This window comes from Pleurodeles waltl, chromosome 9, assembly GCF_031143425.1.
Source record: "Pleurodeles waltl isolate 20211129_DDA chromosome 9, aPleWal1.hap1.20221129, whole genome shotgun sequence".
In the NCBI taxonomy this organism is placed as follows: Eukaryota; Metazoa; Chordata; class Amphibia; order Caudata; family Salamandridae; genus Pleurodeles; species Pleurodeles waltl.
The window spans coordinates 808495810-808519362 of record NC_090448.1 but is presented as its reverse complement, the minus strand read 5'-3'; the positions used below and the strand labels follow the sequence as shown (position 1 = coordinate 808519362).

The 23553-nt window shown below is 46.1% G+C and overlaps 1 protein-coding gene across 1 annotated transcript in view; it reads left to right on the top strand.

Moving 5' to 3' along the window:
- The window catches only part of POLA2 (DNA polymerase alpha 2, accessory subunit), a 346083-nt gene that overhangs the window by 57474 nt on the left and 265056 nt on the right, over positions 1-23553 (top strand). The window contains exon 2 of the mRNA XM_069208070.1: positions 14046-14167. Coding sequence (XP_069064171.1) covers positions 14046-14167 — 122 coding nt within the window. The remainder of the gene's footprint in view (positions 1-14045; positions 14168-23553) is intronic.

Sequence of the window (23553 nt, the reverse complement as noted above, 5' to 3'; positions counted from 1 at the left end):
TGGGAACCAATTGCCCTATCCTAGCACGGGGAGGTTTTGACAGAGCTTTCCACGCCGGTTTCTCGAGAGGTTCCAGGGGGGTGGCCATCTTATTCCATCGCTCACTACCTATAGTGGTTACAGCCACACAGTCAGACCCACAGGGTAGATTTGTAGCAGTGACAGGCATACTACACGGGTCACCGATAAATTTCGTATGTGTGTACGCTCCCCCAGCTGGCTTTGATACCTTCTTATCAACTCTCCGCCGGATGATTATAGGCCTCCCGCAGGGACTCCCACTTATTGGAGGGGACTTTAACTCGGTCCTAGACCCTAAAATAGATGTATCCGGACCTATTTCATCCACCCGAGTTGGGAGAGCAACCAAATTAAATGGTTGGACAGCAAGCTTAGGCCTGTGTGAGGTATGGAGGACATAGCACCCCAAAACGCGGCAGTACACACACACTTCAGCGGCTCACCACACCCAGGCAAGAATTGATCTTGTGCTCATGCCCGCCCTAGACATCCCTAGAGTCACTGGTGCCAAGATATTACCTCGAGGAGTCTCGGACCATTCCTCAGTACGAATCTGGGTAGGAGACACAGCTCCAAATCAACGTCCCATGTGGCACATGAATGCATGGTACCTACAAGATAACGATTTCACTCTTGAAATAAGGGACCACCTCACCCAGTACTTTGATCAAAATCTGGGATCCGTACAATCCCCGGGCACAGTTTGGGCGGCATGTAAAGCCACACTTAGAGGCTATGCCAAGTACCGTGTGCGCGCCCGCGAACGGGCACGAGACTTACAGGTGACAACCCTCGAAGCCAGAGCCCTAGCCCTGGAGCAGTCTGGAACTACCGTGACATCAGCATCTGCTTTGAGGCGCCTAACAGTGATTAGAGAGGAAATAAGACAGTTGGTGTTCGAGGCCGCAAAGCACACATGGAGGGCGTCGGCGGCTCGCGTGTATGGATGGGGTGATAAAAATGGCAAACTCTTGCATTGGTTGGCCTCGTGCCCGCTAGCCGACAGAGTTATCCCGGAGGTCGCGGACGAGGCAGGCTCAATCGCGAAGAACCCCAGGGAAATTGCTATGAGCTTCGCATCATACTACGCCCAACTATACGCTGTGTGCCCCGCCCACGAATTGAAAGGGAATCCCCCCTTCTAGATGACATAACCCTTCCTAAAATCCCACAGGCGACCAAGGAGATCCTGGAGGAAGCCATAACCCTGGCCGAAATAACAACGGCCATGTCCGGACTAGCGTCAGGCAAAACACCTGGACCGGATGGATTCCCATCCGAGCTCTACAGCAGATGCGGGGACATTCTAAGTCCCCATCTGCTCAACATGTTTAACGAAGCAGTGAAGATAGGCCGTTTCCCCACCGCGATAGACCAAGCCACAATAGTGGTGATTCCGAAGACCCACCCACCATCACGTGACCGCTCGGCCTACAGACCCATCTCCCTGTTGAACGCTGAGATTAAAGTGCTCTCAACATTACTTGCTACCAGGCTGAGGGTAGTGCTTCCCTCGCTGATACACCCAGACCAGTGCGGCTTCGTGCCCACACGTAGCACCAGACACTGCATTAGGAGATTGCATAATGCTCTGGCTCGCCGCGGCTCCTTCTCCAGATCCCCTCTTGCCCTCCTCCTAATAGACTTTGAAAAAGCCTTTGACACTGTGGATTGGTCGTACTTAGAACACGTTCTAAAGAAAAATGGATTTGGACCCAAATTCCGAAACCTAGTAAAACTGCTTTACTCCAATCCGACAGCTCGCATTCAAGTAAATGGGGTGACATCCGATCCATTCCCCATCCGTCGCGGGACCCGCCAGGGATGCCCACTATCACCGTTACTCTTTGCCCTGGCAATTGAGCCATTGGCAAAATTACTGAGCGAAGACCCATTAGTAACAGGCTGGGCATGGCCCGTGGGACCAGAGGACTGGGTAGCACTGTACGCTGATAACCTCCTCCTTTACCTCTCTAACCCGGCAATGAGTGGTCCACGAGTCCTAGAACTCCTGGAGCTCTTCTCACAAGCCTCGGGGCTTACCCTGAACTCTAGCAAATCCCTACTGATCCCACTACACCCCTCGAGAGACTGTGTAAGCTGGCAGAAAAACATCCCAATCCGCCGCAATAGTTTTAAATATCTGGGCGTTCACATAACTCTGCTCCCTGAGCTCGCTTGGGAACTAAATATTATACCGCTCCTTAAGAACTCCAGAAAAGACATTCAACGCTGGCGGAGCTTACCACTCAACACGCTGGGGAGAATAGCTCTATACAAAATGATGGTGCTCCCCAGATTCCTATACCAATTACAAAACTTCCCACACCTAATCCCTCGGAAATGGTTCAACGAAGTTGAGACTATGGCACGCCAATTTCTGTGGCACGGCTCCCGCCCCAAGCTAGCTCTAGTCACATGTCAAAGAAACATCTATGAAGGGGGACTGGGAATGTCCAACATTCACTTTTACTACCTAGCCATGCGCCTACTTGTGATTAACGACTGGCTATCGGGGGTGGACCGACCCCGCGTACAGACTGGAACTTCAGGAGATGGGCTACAACAGGGTTTTCAATGCCCTGTATGGAGGTGTGATTCCGCAATCCACCCCAGAGGTGACCAAACTGGTTTTTACGGGATGGCGTGCAGCACAGAGGGCCATGGGGTGGTGGGCTCGTGTAACTCTTCAGACACCTCTCTGGCAGGGGAAATGGCTAAAGGAAGTCTCCACGCTAGAGGGCTTTCGGAAGTGGGACAATATTGGGATAACTACGCTCGGCGACATCTGGGGCGACTCACACATTTGGCCCTTTGTGGAGCTTCAGAAAACATACTCTTTAAATAACATCCAGTTTCACAAATATCTACAGCTCAGACATGCTTTACTGGTACATGTACGGCCAGGAGACAACATCCCAGAGTATAGCCCGCTGGAAGCAAAGATTATGATGGGACACCTAAATAAAGGTGGAACTTCCCAAATATACCGCTCCATCCTCACTAACACATCCCCTCCCCTCGAGGAACTTCGCCTGAAATGGGAGGGCTGGGTGGGTCCCATGGAAGACTTAGACTGGAGAGAGGCACTAATGGCTCCCCGAACATTGGCCATATCCACACGGTTTCAGTTGCTACAGACCCTCTACCTACACGCAGCCTACCTTACCCCTAAGAGGCTCCACCGGGCGAATCTTCCGCCCACGGACGAATGCCCCCGGTGCTCTCATCCAGGAGCAGACTTCTTTCACATGGTTTGGGCCTGCCCAGTTATAGAGTCATATTGGAGGTCAGTTATAGGGGAGGTTTCCGAAATAGTACTGCAGTCTACGGTGGAGATATCCCCGACACCACTTCTACTGGGGGCAATGGGCGAGATAGGACTAAATAGATTGAGTCGCACATTCCTGGGAGTGGCCTGCTTGGTGGCAAAAAGGGACATTATGTCGGAATGGAAGGCCGTAAAAGCGCCGACCCTTAACAAATGGAGACGAGGAGTGGATTGGTGCGCAGGATGCGAGAAATTGGTGTACGAGGCGAGAGGTTGCCCTGAAAAATATAATAGAGTATGGGGGAGTTGGGTGGGTCAACTGACTGATTGATTAACCTAAGATAGCAGAAATCTCCATACAGCTCCCCTGAAGCAAAAGTCACCCAGGGTCTATGGGGCAGTAATGGCGGCAATCCTTGCTCTGTGTGTCGGAGGGACCGATCCTTGGCCACACGAGGTGGAGAGCAAACCGAGCCCCCTCGGGAGTGGTATCAACAGGGGTCGGCAGTCTATTCTAATGTTATAATGACGGGACCAAAATCTCCAAAATCCCTTACGAACTAAACCTTACTCCAGACTTCACGGATACCATGAACCTATCAGGACCCCGGGACGCACAGGTCGAGTAAGACGGAAGTGACAGATGCTACATTGTGAGGAGGGTGCGATGGTATTGCTATATGTATATTTATTTATTTTTTAATTATTTTTTTTACTTATTGCTATAATGTATTTTTGTTGTGTTTTTCTCTTTTGTTCTTCAAAATAAAAAATAAAATCTTTATTTAAAAAAACTTCTAAGACTCGCTGATATAATAATATTAACCCATGCCCCTGTCCTAGGATCAGAAGTGCCTCTGGTTTCTGGGACACCTCTGGTATATGGTGGAAGTCTGTCAATATTTTTCTAGCAATTCAGCCAACTTTGCATATTGGCGAAACTGGCCAGGGCGCACCCTGAATGTCTCTTGTGCCTCATTAAAGGAGATGAAGGTCTGCCCCTGGATATAAATCTCCCATCATACTGCAGCCACCTTCTCTCATTCAGTCTAAAGACACATCACAGCTTATACTCCTGAAGTTTTAAAACCACGAGTGCTACAGATACGAGTCAGGAGGTTGACAAAGTACCCTCCTAACCATTGTCTTCTAGGCAATTACTTTTTGACGTATCACAAATAGATAGTGGGATGGTATATCCCCTCGCATGAGGAGAACTGTAAGAGGTTTATTCACTAAAGGTCTGATTGGTAATTGTTTCTCCCTGCTGTCCTCTACCATACGCCATTTGGCTGCATGATGGAACTGGCTCGCTGTGTAATATAGGCCTGGATCTGAAATCCCAAAACTCCTTTCAACCATGTCTCTCTTCAGATCAGGCATAGTTCTTTGATGTTCAGGGAAACCTACAGAATGACGTGGATGGGTGAGTTAAAAGAAATATAAATATATTCATATTATATTCACACTAGATCTCCTAGGTTTGATTAAATACCCTCGGGGAGAAGATTGTGAGGTAGCAATTATTCAGCTACATGGCAGCACCACGGCATCTAGAATATGTTATAGTGTGAATCATTGTTTGTTCTGGAAAGCATTGGGTCAGGCCCCCCTTGGGAACTCTATTTTGGAGACTGCATCATCGCTACCTGTGGGAGAGTCTGTTCTTTCAACAAAGACTGTCTACTACAGAAGGAGGTTTTCAGAATACCAACAGTGGTTTCAAAATCCCCTCTCTGAAAAAGGACTAAAAGAATGGAACCCAAACTGTCCCACTTAGTTCCGGTTCCAGTGTTTTCCTGACCAAAGGAGGGACTGCTTTGCAGAGTATTTGAAGAACTACTGACATCTAGATTGGTGTCCTTGACAGCTTGTCTTTCAGAGGTACAGGGACATCAGCTGAAGTGGTATCTTGCTGGAAGAGCTGTGGGTCTGCCTGAAAACCTGCCTAGCCCATTGAGAGAGGAGAAGTTCATGAGTTTAACCAGTGCTGACCTGAGTCTAGGCATGGGTCTCTGGTTTTGCGCAGAAGTGCCCTGACCAAGCTTGGTATGCCTGCACAGTCAGCAGTCTGGGAGAGTGACCATTGTTACAACTGCTTTGCTGCAACCCCCCAGCAGAAGCGGACTGACTTGTACTGACTGTGCCTCAAGCTGAGACCAGGAACAGCGGGGGTCAGGGGGGCTCCTTGTTATTCCGGTGGTGGAACCACTGGGTTTGTACTGCTGCTCTGCTGGATCCCCTGCATTATTTGTCCGACAGTAGGAAAAAGAGTACCTACCACTGCTGCTGACCACTGCTACTCCTGTCAAGGACTGCTTGTGCTACTCTTGGCTGAGGCCCTGTGCTGAACTTTTCTGACCACCTATACTTCCAGTAAACCAACCAAGTGAACCCGAACCAAATTGAATGTTTTGTGCACTGAAGTCCAGCGAAAACCTTGTAGCAGGGGGACAAACTTTAACTGACCTTTTGGGGTGCAGAACAAAGAAGGCTGCTCACACTACAGCATTTGTGGCATACTCACACCTTTGCCTCAGTCTGACCTAGTTATATTTTTTATGGGTGTAATCATGTAGCATCCATATTAGAACCATGTGCCTGTTTGACCTTACTTTATGTAGTTTTGCATTTTGATGTAATGAAAGTACTTTTCTTTTTCTGTAAAGAAAATCATTGAGCGTTTGTCTCTATTGCATAGGTGTTTAAATTCTTTGTCTCTGCCCTCCTCAATATCTTCCTGAGAAACCTTTGACTGCTCTCCCTTGCTGCCCTAGAGCCAAGTGCTGAAAGGGTCTACCTGGCTTCCAGGATGCATTGTCGTAGTAAGTCGACCCCAGGACATTAGTAGTACACCCCTAATCACAACTGTTAAGGACCAGTAAACCTTGCCTGCTTGCTTTATTTTCAGGCAAATTAGCTAATCACTTCTCTGTTGTGTGTCAGTTTCTGATTTTAAAGTAGTTAGGTTTGATATTTCCAAGAAGACCAAAACATAATAGAGTTACTTGTTTTGCCAGTTTGATATCTGCAGTTGGTGCAGTAATGGGGAGAAAAGTTGTCAAGTCAGTGTGTCCTTGTTCCCCACTCTGTCTCCTTAATTTAATTATGCAGTACCCCACAGATGCCTACATATTGTACTGTAAATGGGTCACTCACTCCTAAACTTTTGTCTAATTTATTTGATTAATTTATGATGTCATTTCTACAAATCAGATTATTTCAAAGTTCAGAGCAGAAATTTAAGGTTAGCTTACTGAATGGCATAAATAATGGTTAATCAGTTTTGTGTAAGGTAGATTTAGGTTATGCCATTAAAATATGAGTGTACAAGGCACATGATCTTAAAATCAAGATTTTCTTATCCCCAGTTCAATGTATTTACAGCAGATTTATTCTGTCCTTTAAGATCTGCTGATTTTATTTCTTCGCCAATCTTGCGTAGTGACATTCAGCTTTATGCTGATGGAGCAGCTGATTTGGCATTGACCTCCAAGACCCCCTTTTCAGATCTTGAAGAAAGATAAGTGTTTAAACTTCATAATAGGATCTTGAAAGTATGTATGTTACCGTCTTTTATTCTTAAGAAAAGAAGATACTTTCATGTACAAGGGCTGCAGAAACACTTAAATCCTTTCTGTGTGGAGAGTTGCTTCTTATTTGCATTGACCCTCATTCTTTGGTATGCCTCCTAAGTATGAGGGGGCACAAGAAATGTGACAAGGAGGCATATGAAGTTGGCTACAAAATGATTCTGTCATCATTTCAAAGTTGAGGACGTACTGGGTGGATTCCTTGATAGACCAGGCTAACTCTCAACAGAATTTATACTGTCACTGGACCATGGTTTGCATGTGAAAACAAAAATAACAGAAGCATTTCTCACTGCCACACTGGATGTGGGTGCATATTATGTTGGGTATATCTGAGGATAAATTAATGAGAGTGGTTGAAGTGAACCCTTAGCAACCTAAGCTCACAGGAGGAATACCCTTTTCCTGCCATATTGGGTGAGGTAATTTGCCACTGATGCCCATGGCCCATTGATCTAGAGCTCTGCAAACTTGGATAAGTACAACCCGTTCCACAGTGGGCTCTGAAGATAGCTAGGGTGGGCAGTCAGTCTTTTTGAGGAAGTGGTGTGGGGGTTAAGAACTCGGAACTCAACAGCCAACCGATAGACACAATAATATCCAGACCACCAGAGCTTATCTCGTGGTGTGGGGGATGTTGAGGAATGTCTCAAGGGAACACTGCAAAGCAAATTTGACAAATCTGAGGACACACTTCAGGGGTGGAAGATGCTGTCTCAGGATAACTTGCACTAAGGAACTAAAACAGCCCTAAGACCACAGCATTCTCTCCATGACTTCTAACATGGTACACTGCCCAGAGTCCATCACAGTTACTGTAGCATTTCATTAACAAAACTTAAAATCCTATCCTGATTCCTGGAAGCCATCCATCCTGCCACCAAACACAGATCCCTTAACTGATGTAAAGGCAGGGTGCCAAGGTCTACTCCAAACATGTGGCTGCCATTGTACTGGGCATGTAAAGCTGTGTTCATGTTTAAATTATTGTTCTGTTCATGACATTTGGAACTGGAAATTGCAGCTCTCATGTGGCTTACTCTCAAATATCAGACCCCCTTCGGGTGTTGAGAGGAGCACAGGTCAAATTGGAGCTACTGGGCCAAAACTGTGCTGGTTAAACTTGTCTAACACTCTTGTCCTGGGTACTATCCTTTTATGGCTCTGCAAAGTGGGTCAGTTACAAACCTTTCCACCCTTGAATCCCATGGTAGCGAGGATAAGCAGTCAGAGGCATCTCAGGGAGGTGGAGGGTGAACAAGAGCTCAGAAATTAGCAGTCAAACAACAAACACAATAATATAATGTCCACTCCAAGTACTTATCTTTTAGAAAAAGAAAGTACTTTTAATCTTACTGTAAAGTGAAATTCTGTACAGTTAAATCAATCCACTATACAGGATTGCATATATTGTGCTAAATCACAAGAAAGCACACTATCCTCTCTTCAGCACTAACCGCCTTCCCTCCCTCTATGGTCATTAACCTGCTTTTACTGTCCCATATGCTAGGGTGTAGGCAAGGATTAGGCTTAGGTGCATATTTCTCAGTATTCTCATGAATTGCGTTCAAAGTCTTAGGATGGTTTTTGTACCACATAGTCTCAAGCGAGCTCAGCAGTTTTACTCGCGCACATCTCAGCCTTCTGATTTGTGAGCATGGTGTGTTCCTGACCTTATGGAGCATAGTGCCCCCGGGTTTTTTCAATGCGGCAGTGGCTCCGTGCTGAACCTTCTCAGTTGCACTTGGCCTCTGCAAGCTTGTGGGGAAGCATCAGTTCTCACCGGAGTGGCTAGCTTGGGGTCTGCTGCAAATTGGGGCTTCAGCTGCTGATTGTAAGAAAAGCGCCTCTTTTTGTATAATAACTCCCCAAATTTGTGGACTTATGCTGCTGGTTTTTCAACTCAGAAGTGCACTGGGCCTTGATGACCAGGTGCCAGTGCCTGTACCCTAACCCTGAAAATGTATATGCGATTGGCTAATCCCTGATTGGCATCTTTAACTCACTTATAAGTCCCTAGTACATGGTACAAAGTGTGGCCAGGGCTAGTAAGTTAAAAATCACTAGTGGACTGCAGAACTTTCTTGCGTCATCACTGCAATGACAAAGTAAAAGCATGGCTCTAGGTCTGCTACTGCAGCCTAGCCGTACAGCTTTTAAACCTCCAATCCAGCATTGCAAAATTAACCTTCTTGCCAAGTCCAAACCTTCCTTTTTAATATTTATAAGACACCCTCAGGAAGGGCCTTGTAGCACATATGGCAAGGTGTTAAAAAAAAGGACCTGTTTCCTTAATGCCTTACATGTCCTGACAGTAAAAGCTCTCAATTGCTGTTTTCACTGCAGTGAGCTGGTAGCCCTATTAGCTAACATGGAGTTACACTAGCCCAACCACTAAGTGCTAACTAATTGTTGCATTAAACCTGACTTGCTGCTGAATTCATATTTAACGTAACTTTTAATATTAAGGTGACTTTAGAAAGTCACTACGTTTTTGCACAAAGCTTCGAGTAGCTGTTTCTGCTTAAATACATCAGTTATCACCTGAAACATCCTGCTGCCTTCCAGCCAGGAAATGTGAAGTGCGCCAAGGCGGAGGGGGGTGGGAAGGGGGGGTAAGGAACCTGTTTGGTGGGAGGAAGTGTGACCTCCTTCCACAGGATGGCTAGAGAACTGTGTTCACAGAATGCCCAGCTTGAAAGTGGCTACCACCACTGATCAGCAAATGAGAAGCACAGTGTAGCCTCCCCTGCTCCTTTGTGTATGTAGACGGGCTGGCATCTCTTCCAGAGGGTAGAAAATCCATTGCAGAACTGGTTTTCCAGGAGGTGTAGCTCATTCATCTGTACACATCAGAGGTGTGCGCATACCGCTGACCCAGAGAAGAAGGGTCCTGACATTTTAGATTTTGACGGAGAAGCAGTGAGGAATTGTTTAGTGCCAACCCATCAAAAATAATGCAAGAGTGAGTAGGGTTATTCCGTGGCAATTGCAGCCCGATTAGCTTCAGAGTCCTCCTCAACCCACAATCTCGAAATTGGCATAAAAGTGGCACCCTTGACTTCCAGCCTGAGTACACTGCTGGACTCTGAAAGAACAAAAGAGGACTGAACCTGTGGTCTACAGAAATAAAGACTGTGCCAAGAAGGACTGCACCTGCTGAACCAAGACAGGACTTCAGAAAAAGAAGGAATGTTCCTGCTCTTGAACCTGTGTTGAGAGACTCCCAAGGGCTGAACCTGCCTCCACTTATGCCAAGGACCAGTGAGTGGAATCCAAGGGGTAGTTAGCTATTCTCCTGTTAAGCTTCAGATACACAAAGGCTAAAGAAAACATACATCTACACAGTGCCCTGCTGTCCAGTTGCAACCGGATTTGCCCTTGACTGTACTGGTGTAGCCTGTAAGTCCTAGCCCCAGAGAGGTGCCTCCTAGGTCCTGGACTCTTGGCTGGTGTTAAAGTGTACGTCGCCTCCCCATGGAATTGCAACTTGTGAGCCTAACACAAAAGAAAACATTTTGTGGGCACATTGTCCAAGGCACATAGAATACTAATACTTGATGGTTTTTATGCAGGCTTGAATTCCATGGGAACTAAGGTTTTTCACTGGACTGCTGGACTTTGCCTTTCCATTGACATAAAATTCAATACAAGAATCGATCTTATGAGGACTTTGCCTTCCTGACCGTCAATGAGGGAAAAAAAAACCTAGAAGTTTCCCTAAGTGTGAAGGTAAAATTTTGACTGGGACCAACCGGGTGCCTGCATCCAACTCAGAGTTCCGTCGCTGTCGGCCTGAAACTTTGACTTTGCCCTGCATCCTCATGTTCAAGGCTCATAGGCTACTGCTGGGGTGAAAAGCAATGATTTGTCAAACTTTTCAAAACCTTTTGAAGCGAATTTCAGTTATTTATGAGAACCAAACAAAATCATAACTCCAGTTCCATTCATCAGAATTATATCGTTTTGCTATTTATAGATAAAAATATATGCTATTTATAGAAATTGGAGTAGGGTTTTTATTGTCTTATTTCTTACTTCATGTCTGTTTTGGTATTGTTTTCCTTCGAGTTCAGCATAACCTCTCTGTGCCAAAGCTACCAGGAATGAGCTAAGGTGTAAATTAAAGTAACCTATCTGGCCCTGATACAGAAAAGTGAAATTATTACGTGGTGAGATCTTAAAACCACCCCAACTAATAATCCACTTTTCTCACACTGATGATTGCAGCCTCCAATCCAAGTCTTCTATGTGCATCAATGCAGTTGCAGCTCTTAAGTCGGGCGTGCCTTCCCAATTCAGAAACACTTAGATTCTCTGGTCAGTGAGGTTGACTGAAGTAGTCACTCAGCAAGCAATAAGGGCGACTCAAAATGACATTCTGTGGTACAGTCTTAGTTGTAGCTATTCAAATACTGTGCAGAGAAATCTGGAAGCTCCATCTCAGCAAGGGCACTCCTAGATTGCTCTTTCAAATTTGTCTGCTTTCCCCTCGTGCTGGGCCATGCTGAGCCCCTCCTTCCTGGACAGCCTCTTGTCCTGCAGAGCCAGGTGCACTCCTTTCCTCTCAGCAGGCAGGCTACTAGGTTTCTTCAGGCAAATCCTCTGCTCCTCAGCAGGGGTAATGTGCCGTCACAGCAGGGAATCTGGCTGTTATGCAGCCACCAACCATGCTTACACAGCTGCACTTCAAATACTCTGCAAAGTACTCCCTTCCTTGGTAAAGAAAAACATGACTCTGGAACAAAGTAGGGTGGTTTGGATCCCCCTTTTGTAAGTTTTTTCAGACAGGGGAAGTACGGCCACTGTCTCAAACTTCAGAACTCATTTTGGGTGGTTCTTTTTAAAGTGTCCTTGGGCTGCCGTCCAGGCATAGCCTTTGCGTAAACTAATACTTTCACTAAAGGTAACAATAGGGGAGCATCTACAACATGGGCACAGTCAAGCAAGAGCTTTATGCATCCGACTTTTGTCAATCTTTCTGAAGCAGTACTCGGGGGCACACAAAGTGTCAGGCCTGACTTTGTAACTTACTCACCTTCTGCAACAGAAACTGAAGTCCAACCTTCAGCCTTACCATCTATAAAATGGCACTGCTCAGGAAGAGCTATTCAGCAGCCCTTTTTTAACAAAGTCTTCATGCTGTTTCTAAAGGTAGCCATGTATTTAAGTGTCTGTGTTTCCAATCTTTAGTCAAAGAAATGCAGAAAATAAGCTTCCCCTCTCTGGGAAGTGTGTCTCCTCCCATCTTGTGCCTTGCTAAAACAAGGGTATCAAAACTGGACTTCAGTGCCTTTAGTACTCAGACTTGCCCACAAACAAACAGTGTCCTATCACACATGCATCACAGGTTCAATGTGTCCCCACACAGACTAGACATATGCATAGCATGTCAGCTCAAAGTGCTGGGTCTCCTCTAACAGGAGACTTTACATACGACAATAAACAGAGGCCACACATATTGATACAGGTAAAAGGTTTGGTCATACTACACCTCATTAACATGGAATACACCTGCAACAGTATTACATGATGAACCCAGAAGAGGAACAGTAGTTCACTGTTAACTTTGAGGGCACACTTTGTGTGCTCCTCCAGGTAATAGGACATGTCTTGGATCTCACGTTATCAGGGACAGGCCTGGGGCTCTGCACACGGATATTTCAGTCGGGTTCCAGGGCCAAAAGGAAAAGTCAGGATACCAGTTTCACCTTTAGTCGGGCACTCTAGACAGGAACAATCCTGTACACTATGCTGGGGACATTCTTACCTCAACACATACACAAAGGGTTTCCAAGAGCGCACAGAAAATGACCTTCTCAGAAGAGGTGGTATGCTTGTGTCCTTGGTGTGGGTGTGTGGAAAGCTAGGGGGCCTAGTCCATGATGACCATTAAGGAATTACCTTTACAAAGAGGCCCAGTAGGAAAAGGTATTTTTGGATTGCTGTGGATGCTGAGGAATGTATCAAGCATAGTATAGTAATGAGGATATGTTGATGGACCAACACAACTTCTTACACTTGCTCTTGAGAAACCATCGGAGTTGTTTTCCAGCGATTTATAGGTTATTTATTCATTGCCCCTTTAATGTAAGTTTTTGTTTACCATTGTTTATCCCTCTAGGTTCGCCTAAATGAGATTTTTATGGATCCCATAATGCATAGCCTTGTCAAATTGTATTTTCTTGGAAAAGCTTACCAGGAGAAGTATTTTTATGCTATTTTTGTTGTCAGTGAGGGAGGACTCAGGCCAGTGCAGAACCGTGCAGCATAGGTTTGCTCTAGCATGATTGTAGGCAAACAGTCTTATAGAACAGATTTGTGAATGCATGTAGCTGACCATTGCAGCAGTATCCCCAAAGTGCTAGCAGTTACACTCCACATTTGTTGTATTCACGTTGATCTGTGAGTCGAAGGCGTGTAGGTTCTAGCTTGTGTTCACCTTAAAGAGGCACGGTTACCATAAGCTACACATTTGGGCACTGGGTCTTCGAGTGTGGACGACGACGATGATGATGATGACCCATTGGTTACCTCCCAAACTCCGTTTAATCTGTGTGTTGGCCTTTGTTCATTTGCAGTGCTGGAGCTGTGTTATCTCTTCACTTTCCTACACTGATGGAGTTTTGTTGCAATTGTTTGTGTACTTTATTACAATTGTGTTTATCCCTTTGTGTCTTATATTTTGCTACATTAGAGCTTATGGTATCCCCTTGATTAAATTTCACTACATTGTGATCACTTGGCTTACAGTTGGGTAGCATGGGAACAGTACAGCAACAATCTAATTCTTTTTTTCTGTTTTGTTTCGACTATCTAGTTCACTAGAGGCTTGTTCGGTAATGCCTTGAATCTTTTTTTTTTTTTTTTTTTTTTTTTTTTTTTTTCAGTAATCAAGCTGAACTGTGGCATTTATCTCTGCTTGCAGTTACAAACCGCCATAACTAGCTTTCTTCTTTCTCTCAGCGGTAAACATTGTGCCCATCTAAAAAATATGTTCTGCAGTGTTTGGGCTGTGCTGTCTCGTAGATCATTTTATTGCTGCCCTGGGGTTGCGATTTCTCCATTTGTTAACCGTTTAACTGTGTTGACTACTTGTCTCTTAACTCGCGTTTTGCTGCTAACATATTATTTTTGTGACACATTCTTTCTTCTTTCAGTGCTTGAACTTTGCGTGGCGCACAGACTTAAAGAAGAAGACATTGCCAACGAATGGGTTGCGTTCAGCTCCAGAAAACATCTGCCACTCACTGTGGACAGCTTGAACATTCTTGAACATGAAGTAAGGATGCCAGTTTTCACCATAGAAAAGTCAGTCCTGCTCGATGGCTTCACTGTAACAAGTAATTGTGTGGATCCATAGGAATGGAGTCACCATTTAAGGGAGAGACCGGGGCATCTACCTTACATCTATGTCAGTATGAGTTGGAGCTGCCAGGGTAACATGGCGTCTGTTATAACTTTACAACAAGACATCTGTTATAACTATGCAACGACTGGTCTGTAAAGCAGTACAACAAAGAACTTTGCACATGTGGCCCCATATGACCCGTGCCAGTGGTGGATATTCATGGCAGATTTTTGTGATCATCTTTTTCAGATTGGTATTGCCCATTGCCAGTGCTCTATCTGCATGACATTTCATTAGGATTGATGGAGACTCTATATGTGTGATGGTTTTACAGTCAAGATAATTTCTGTGTTGATGATGTATTTAAAGTCTAGATTAAATATTACTATTTGAGATGCATTGAAAGTTAGGCTGAATCATGTGATGTGTGTTGGCAGCTGGTTGGATCCAGTATCTAGAAGTTTGGAATTGCCTCAATATCTGCCTGTATCAGTCCTGTGCTGAAGTGTCTAGTGGTTTGGCCTTAGTTTAAAAAGCTTTTCTTTGAAAGTAAAATGTTTTTTTTCCTGATCTGTCCCATGCGTCAGAGTTGTGTTTCTGTTGGATAATGGGAGCAGGATTGGTGGACTTACGGGTGGCTTGAAGGGTGAATGGTTAGGTGCTGTAGTGTAATTCATTAACCGTTGCTGCCATAGTTTCCTCTGTAATGGGAGAAGCAAAATCCTGAATGACCAGGGCGCGAGCGACCACAAGGCCTCAGGCCAGCAGATAGCTTTGTAAGATGAATTTGAGGCCATATTCTAAGTCACTCTGTTATGAGTTTGTATGTTTTGTTAACATTTTGAGGACGCAGGCAGCATCTGGGGAGCTTCACTTCCAGCTAAGTCACTTATCCATAATTTTGTGCGCGGTTTATGATTGGACCCATTAACTTGGCCATTATGTGCTGCTGGGTTAAGACAGTTAAAAAGAAAAAAGGTCTGGGTGGGCTAGAATCCGACTTTGAAATTGGTTCCAAGTCTCTAATTAATTCTGGCTCCTGACTGACTGACTAAAAATCTGGTGTTTTCAGCTTGGACAAGATGAAGAGTTAGGAACCTTTTCAATGTTTGAAAATATGATTTCATTTGTAGGAAGCAGTGTTCAATCTAGAAATACATTTAGAGTGAGAAGTCCACTTAGTGCATGGAACATTGCAATACGCAGGACAGTGGGGGAGGCTCACATCCACAGACGGTTGACAGACTGGCTTTGACCTGGGAAGGAGAAGCTGTAGGTTCACTTTGTATCTGAAGCGGGGATTATATGTAGTGTAAATATAAAAATGATAGTGTTTTTCTGAGGTTTCCAGTTTTTTTTATTTCATGAATACAAAAGAAGGGATGGAATCTGGATTGAGCAAGTGGTGCTTACCTTCCATGTCCATCTGAGTATGTCGGGAGTATAAACTGTTAGGAGTTTCTATTCCAAGCTTGGAACTGGTGTGCTGGTGATGAAGAGAACATTTCAATTTCTTTTTCATTTTTCCGAAAATTTAAAACGGAAGTAAAATGATCTGTTTTTAATGTGGAATTGCTACATGAAAAACTGTTGTTAAACCCATGTCACTTTGGATGTCATGATCAGCTTTGCAACAATATAATTTAATTATGTAGAAAACATTGAAACTCGAAGCCTACCCCCAGTCATCCCAAAGATCGTATTAGTAATATCTGAGGCAAAGTTTAGGACTTTGTTCTTATGTTGCTCTCCTGCCTTTGTGGTGACGAATACAGAACTAGTAGATAATTTTAAATGTAGCTTGTACGTTTGCATTCATTTGTGAACTCTTGTGTGTTAAATACGTCTAGACATTGGCGCTCCATTGATGCCTAAAGCGGGATTTGACATAATCTCCTATTATGCAAAAAACAATGTGAGTCCCGTACCCACTGTGCCACTGGATACAAGCTAGCCTTGATGATGAGGGGTGATACCCCGAAACCGATCGCAGGATTCTTGTTTCTGGTCAAGGAAAAGCCTGGCAGTTTGGGCTAGATTGTTCCCATGGGAGTAGGGTCAAGATTGATTTGCATATTGCTGGGTCCAAACTGGGGTGGCGTGGTGAGCAAAAAATGATGGACTAAACCCAGATCTGTGACTGGGGGTGAATGTTTGATTTGTTCAGCATTCCATCCATCATCTTTTCTTTTGTCGCCCTAGGTGGGAAGGGTATGCCAAGACATGGGTCCCATACTCACTGTGCCACTGGATTCAAGCTAGCGTGGCTGATGAGGGGTGATACCCCAAAACCTGTCCCAGGATGCTTGTTTCTAGTCCGGGGAGGTCCTGGCAGTTCGGGCTAGACTGTTCCCATGGGGACCAGGGTCAAGACTGATTTGCATATGGCTGGGTCCAAACTGGGGTGGCATGGTGAGGAAAAAAAACAATGGATTAAACACAAATCTGTGGCTGGGGTGAATATTTGATTTGTTCAGCATTCCGTCCATCCTCTGCTCTTTTTGCTATAATCTCCTGCTATAGCCGTTTAAGAGGAGTTCAGAGAAAATCATTTAATGAAAAAACAAGTTATTGGAATTTTCCCAGTTCTACAGAAATTTGATCTTGGGAAAACCTCCGAAGAAATGGATGCACTCATAAGATAAAGTAGCTTGGTGTAACTAATTTTGTGTTGTATGTTATAGGGAAAGAGCACATGCCCTGTGGCACTGAGTGGCAGTATGACATCGCTTATAGTCCGAATATCAGCTAAATCAATCCACATAAATGTGAAACTACTAGGAACCTCATACAGATAATGCAATTTTGCTAAACACAACAATCCTACCACACATACCAAACACCACTACTACAATTACCACAACTGCAATACTGTAGCAATAGTACCACAATACCAATACCACCACCACCAGTATAAAATGCCTCCACTAATAGGACACTCCTCTAGTACTACCACAGTGCCACAAGTACCACCATTGATACAGCCACCACTACCGGTACTGTCACAACTGATACCAGAGCACAAAGTCCACTGCCAAGCATTGGCAAAGTCAATTAGTCTCACTATAATGCACCTTTTCATGAAAACATAATTTCTGCATGTGTATGTTTGCATGCATTGTCACATTAAACTAGTTGTCTTTGCCAGTGTTTGTTCCTGTATGCCACTACGCTTCTTTTTAGAAGGCAGTATGCTCTAGTGGCTTACTTGGAACACAGATGTGACCTACTGTCTAATCCAAGTTACTTCCTTTAACCTGTGTGATCCTAGGAAAATAATTTCAATCTTGTTCGTATTTACTTAATTTAAAAGAGATTATAACTGGGTTCAATTTCAGGATACAGGTATAATGATGACTAATCGAACTAGTAAAAACAACAAGTGATGGACGGAATGCTGAACATTGTCAAACATTCACCCCAGTACAGTGATCTGGGCCTAAATCCATCGTTTTTTTGCTGCACATGCCATTCCAGTTTGGACCCAGACATATGCAAATCAGTCTTGACCCTGTTCCCCATGGGAACAGTCCAACCCGAACTGCTAGGCCAGGTCTTCCCTGGACTGGAAACAAGCATCCTGGGACCGGTTTCGGGGTTTCACCCCTCATCAGCCAGGCTAGCTTGAATCCAAAATTATGCAGATAATAGCAAAAGGAAGTAATGCAAGCAATGTAAAGTTACAGTAGATTGCAATAGGTGCACATAGGTATAGGGACAACACAAACCATATACTCCAAAAGTGGAATGCGAACCACAAATGGACCCCAAACTTATGTGAGCTTGTAGAGGGTCGCTGGGACTGTAAGAAAACGGTGAGGGTTAGAAAAATAGCCCACCCCAAGACCCTGTAAGGTAGGTGTTAAGTGCACCTACAAACCCCAGAGAGCACAGAAGTCGTGATAGGGGGATTCTGCAGGAAAAACAAACACCAGCAGTGCAACAACAGTGGATTTCCGGACCGGAGTACCTGTAAGACAAGGGGACCAAGTCCAATAGTCGCGACAGTGTCGAGAGTGGGCAGGAGCCCAGGAAATGCCAGCTGAGGGTGCAAGGAAGCTGCCACCGGATGGAAGAAGCTTGGAGTTCTGCAAGAAAGAAGAGAGCTAGGGACTTCTCCTTTGGAAGACGGATGTCCCACGTCATGATGAAGCTTGCAGAGGTGTTCCCACGCAGGAAGACCGCAAACAAGCCTTGCTATCTGCAAGGGTTGCGGTTAGGGTTTTTGGATGCTGCTGTGGCCCAGGAAGGACCAGGATGTCGTCACTTGGAGGAGGAGACAGAGGGGGCGCCCAGCAAGTCGGGGAGCCCCCACAGAAGCAGGCAGCACCCGCAGAAGTACCTGAACAGGCACTTGGAAGAAGAGTAAACCGGAGTCCATGCGAAGTCACAAAAGGGAGTTCCACGACGCTGGAGGACAACTCAGAAGGTTGTGCACTGCAGGTTAGAGTGTCGGGACCCAGGCTTGGCTGTGCACAAAGGAAATCCTGGAAGAGTGCACAGGAGCCGGAGCAGCTGCAAATCACGCGGTACCAAGCAATGCAGTCTAGCGTGGGGAGGCAAGGACTTACCTCCACCAAACTTGGACTGAAGAGTCACTCGACTGTGGGAGTCACTTGGACAGAGTTGCTGAGTTCCAGGGATCACGCTCGTTGTGCTGAGAGGGGACCCAGAGGACCAGTGATGCAGTCTTTTGTTGCCTGCGGTTGCAGGGGGAAGATTCCGTCGACCCACTGGAGATTTATTCGGAGCTCCTGGTGCAAGAAGGAAGCAGGCTACCCCCAGAGCATGCACCACCAGGAAACAGGCGAGAAAGCCGGCAGGATGAAGCGATACAAGGTTGCAGTAGTCGTCTTTGCTACTTTGTTGCTGTTTTGCAGGCGTCCTGAGCAGTCAGCGGTCAATCCTTTGGCAGAAGGTGAAGAGGGAGATGCAGAGGGTTACACCCTCTCTCAGAGGAAATCCTTTGTTCTGCGCTCCTGGGCCAGGGCTGCCTGGACCGCAGGAGGGCAGAAACCTGTCTGAGGGGTTGGCAGCAGCCGCAACTGCAGTGGAGACCCTGGAAAGGCAGATTGGCAGTACCCGGGTTCTGTGCTAGAGACCATGGAATTGGCATTGGGGTGACAATTCCATGATCTTAGACATGTTACATGGCCATGTTCGGAGTTACCATTGTGACGCAGTACATAGGTAGTGACCTATGTACAGTGTGTGCGTGTCATGGTGTCCCGCACTCACAAAGTCTGGGGAATTTGCCCTGAACGATGTGGGGGCACCTTGGCTAGTGCCAGGGTGCCTACACACTAAATAACTTTGCACCCAACCTTCACCAGGTGAAGGTTAGACATATAGGTGACTTATAAGTTACTTAAGGTAGTGGTAAATGGCTGTGAAATAACGTGGACGTTATTTCACTCAGGCTGCATTGGCAGGCCTGTGCAAGAATTGGCAGAGCAATTTTGGGTGGCAACATAAATGCTGCAGCCCAAAGGGATCTCCTGGAACCCCAATACCCTGGGTACCTCAGTACCATATACTAGGGAATTATATGGGTGTACCAGTATGCCAATGTGAATTGGTAAATTTAGTCACTAGCCTGTTAGTGACAAATTTGGAAGCAAAGAGAGAGCACAACCACTGAGGTTCTGGTTAGCAGAGCCTCAGTGAGACAGTTAGGCATCACACAGGGAACACATATAGGCCACATACTTATGAGGACTAGGGTCCTGGCTAGCAAGGTCCCAGTGACACATAACAAACATACTGACAACATAGGGTATTCAATATGAGCACTGGGACCTGGCTAGCAGGATCCCAGTGATACAGTGGAAACGCCCTGACATATACTCACAAACAGGCCAAAAGTGGGGGTAACAAGGCTAGAAAGAGGCCTCTTTCTCACACCTACTATGACAGGGCTGATCTCACCCTGCTTATGGCAACAGATGAGGGACAGGAATAAGAGAGTGACCCTCTCCCTGATCTCTTCTCCACCACTGAAGCTGATGGCTTAGTGGAGGGAGTGACTTAGCAGATTGATACAGTTGTCTTTCTATTCAGCAGTAAGACAATCTCTTAAGCCAGTTTTCTGAACTCTTTTCACTTATACCAGGTACCGCTTCTTGGTGTGAACATACAATTAATACTGGAGACAGCTTGCCTGTCAAATGTAAAATGTATAGGCAGCCTGACCATGTCAGGGAATGCATTAAACAAGAGGTACAGAAAATGTTGGACTTAGGGGTGATTGAGCCTTCAGGAAGCCCCTGGTCTAGCCCAGTTGTGCTTGTCCCAAAACCTCACACCAAAGATGGAAAGAGAGAGATGAGGTTTTGTGTTGATTATAGAGGGCTCAACCAAGTAACCAAGACAGATGCTCACCCTATACCCAGGGCAGATGAGCTCATAGATACACTGGCTTCTGCCAAGTATCTAAGCACTTTTGATCTAACTGCAGGAAATTGGCAGATTAGGTTATCAGAGAATGCTAAACCCAAGACTCCATTTTCAACCATTGGAGGGCACTACCAATTCACAGTGATGCCCTTTGGTTTGAAAAATGCACCTGCCACTTTTCAAAGGTTGGTGAATACAGTCCTGCAAGGGTTAGAAGCTTTTAGAGCAGCATATCTAGATGATATTGCGGTCTTTAGCTCAACCTGGGATGATCACCTGGTCCACCTATGGAAAGTTTTGGAGGCCCTGCAAAAGGCAGGCCTCAATATCAAGGCCTCAAAGTGCCAGATAGGGCAGGGGGAAGTGGTTTACCTAGGCCGCCTGGTAGGTGGGGAACAGATTGCACCACTACAGGGGAAGATCCAGACTATCATGGACTGGGCTCCCCCTACAACTCAAACCCAGGTGAGAGCCTTTTTAGGCATCACAGGGTACTATAGAATATTCATCAAGAATCATGGCTCCATAGCAGCCCATCTTAATGATCTCACTAGCAAGAAGATGCCTAATAAGGTATTGTGGACAGCTAGCTGCCAAAAAGCTTTCTAGGAGCTCAAACAGGCCATGTGCTCTGCACCTGTTTTAAAAAGTCCTTGCTACTCCAAGAAATTCATAGTCCAGACTGATGCTTCTGAATTAGAGGTTGGGGCAGTGCCATCACAGCTGAATACTGAGGGCCAGGATCAACCTGCTGCTTTTATCAGCAGGAGGTTGACCCCTAGAGAAAAGCGTTGGTCTGCCATAGAGAGGGAGGCCTTTGCTGTGGTCTGGGCACTGAAAAAGTTGAGACCATATCTGTTTGGTACTCACTTTATGGTTCAGACAGACCACAAACCTCTACTTTGGCTAAAACAAATGAAAGGTGAAAACCCTAAATTGTTGAGGTGGTCCATATCCCTACAGGGAATGGACTATATACAGTGGAACATAGACCTGGGAGTAGCCACTCCAATTCAGATGGACTCTCCAGATATTTCCACTTAGACAATGAAGACTCATCTGGGCAAGGTTAGCCTTATTGTCCTTCGTTGGGGGTTGGGGGGTTGTGGGAAAGTACCATCTTGCCTGGCATGTTACCCACATTTTCACTGTATGTATGTTTGTTTTTGCCCACGTATCACTGGGATCCTGCTAGGCAGGACCCCATTGCTCATAATGTATGCCCTGTATGTGTTCACTCTGTGGTGCCTAACTGTATCACTGAGGCTCTGCTAACCAGAACCTCAGTGTTAATGCTCTCTCTGCTTTTTAAAATTGTCACTGCAGGCTAGTGACTAATTTTACCAATTCTCATTGACACACTGGAACACCCTTATAATTCCCTTGCATATGGGGTTCCAGGAGATCCCTATGGGCTGCAGCATTTCTTTTGCCACCCATAGGAAGCTCAGGCAATTCTTACACAGGACTGCCACTGCACCCTGAGTGAAATAACGTCCACGTTATTTCACAGCCATTTTCACTGCACATAAGTAACTTATAAGTCACCTATATGTCTAACCCTCACTTGTTGAAGGTTAGGTGCCAAGTTACTTAGTGTGTGGGCACCGTGGCACTAGCCAAGGTGCACCCACATTGTTCAGGGCAAATTCCCTGGACTTTGTGACTGCGGGGACACCATTACATGCGTGCACTACACATATGTCACTACCTGTATGTAGCGTCACAATGGTAACTCCGAACATGGCCATGTAACATGTCTAGGATCATGGAATTGTCACCCCAATACCCTCCTGGTATTGGGGGGACAATTCCATGCATCCCCGGGTCTCTAGCACAGAACCCGGGTACTGCCAAACTGCCTTTCCGTGGTCTCCACTGCAGCTGCTGCCAACCCCTCAGACAGGTTTCTGCCCCCCTGGGGCCTGGGCAGCCTGGTCCCAGGAAGGCAGAACAAGGGATTTCCTCTGAGAGATGGTGTTACACCCTCTCCCTTTGGAAATCGGTGTGAAGGGCTGGAGAGGAGTAGCCTCCCCCAGCCTCTGGAAATGCTTTGATGGGCACAGATGGTGCCCATCTCTTCATAAGCCAGTCTATACCGGTTCAGGGATCCCCCAGCCCTGCTCTGGCGCAAAACTGGACAAAGGAAAGGGGAGTGGCCACTCCCCTGACCAGCATCTCCCAGGGGAGGTGCCCAGAGCTCCTCCAGTGTGTCCCAGACCTCTGGCATCTTGGATTCAGAGGGACTGGGGCACAATGGACAGCTCTAAGTGGCCAGTGCCAGCAGGTGTCATCAGAGACCCCTCCTGATAGGTGCTTTCCTCTTTCAGTAGCCAAGCCTCCTTTCTCAGTAGCCAAACCTCCTTTTCTGGCTATTTAGGGTCTCTCCTCTGAGGTATTCCTCAGATAACGAATGAAAGAGCTCACCAGAATTCCTCTGCACTTCCCTCTTCGACTTCTGCCAAAGATCGACCGATGACTGCTCCAGGACGCCTGCAAATCTGCAACAAAGTAGCAAGACGACTACCAGCAACATTGTAGCGCCTCATCCTGACGGCTTTCTCAACTGTTTCCTGGTGGTGCATTCTCTGAGCGCTGTCTGCCTTCACCCTGCACTGGAAGCCAAGAAGAAATCTCCTGTGGGTCGACGGAATCTTCCCCCTGCCAATGCAGGCACCAAACTTCTGCATCACCGGTCCGCTGGGTCCCCTCACATCCTGATGAGCATGGTCCCTGGAACACAGGAGCTGGGTCCAAGTGTTCCCCACAGTCCAGTGGCCCTTCTGTCCAAATTTGGTGGAGGTAAGTCCTTGCATCCCCACACCAGTCTGAAAACCTGTTTACTGCATGAATTGCAGCTGCTTCGGCTTTTGTGCTTGTTTCCAGGACTTCCTTGGTGCACAGCCTAGCCTAGGTTCCCA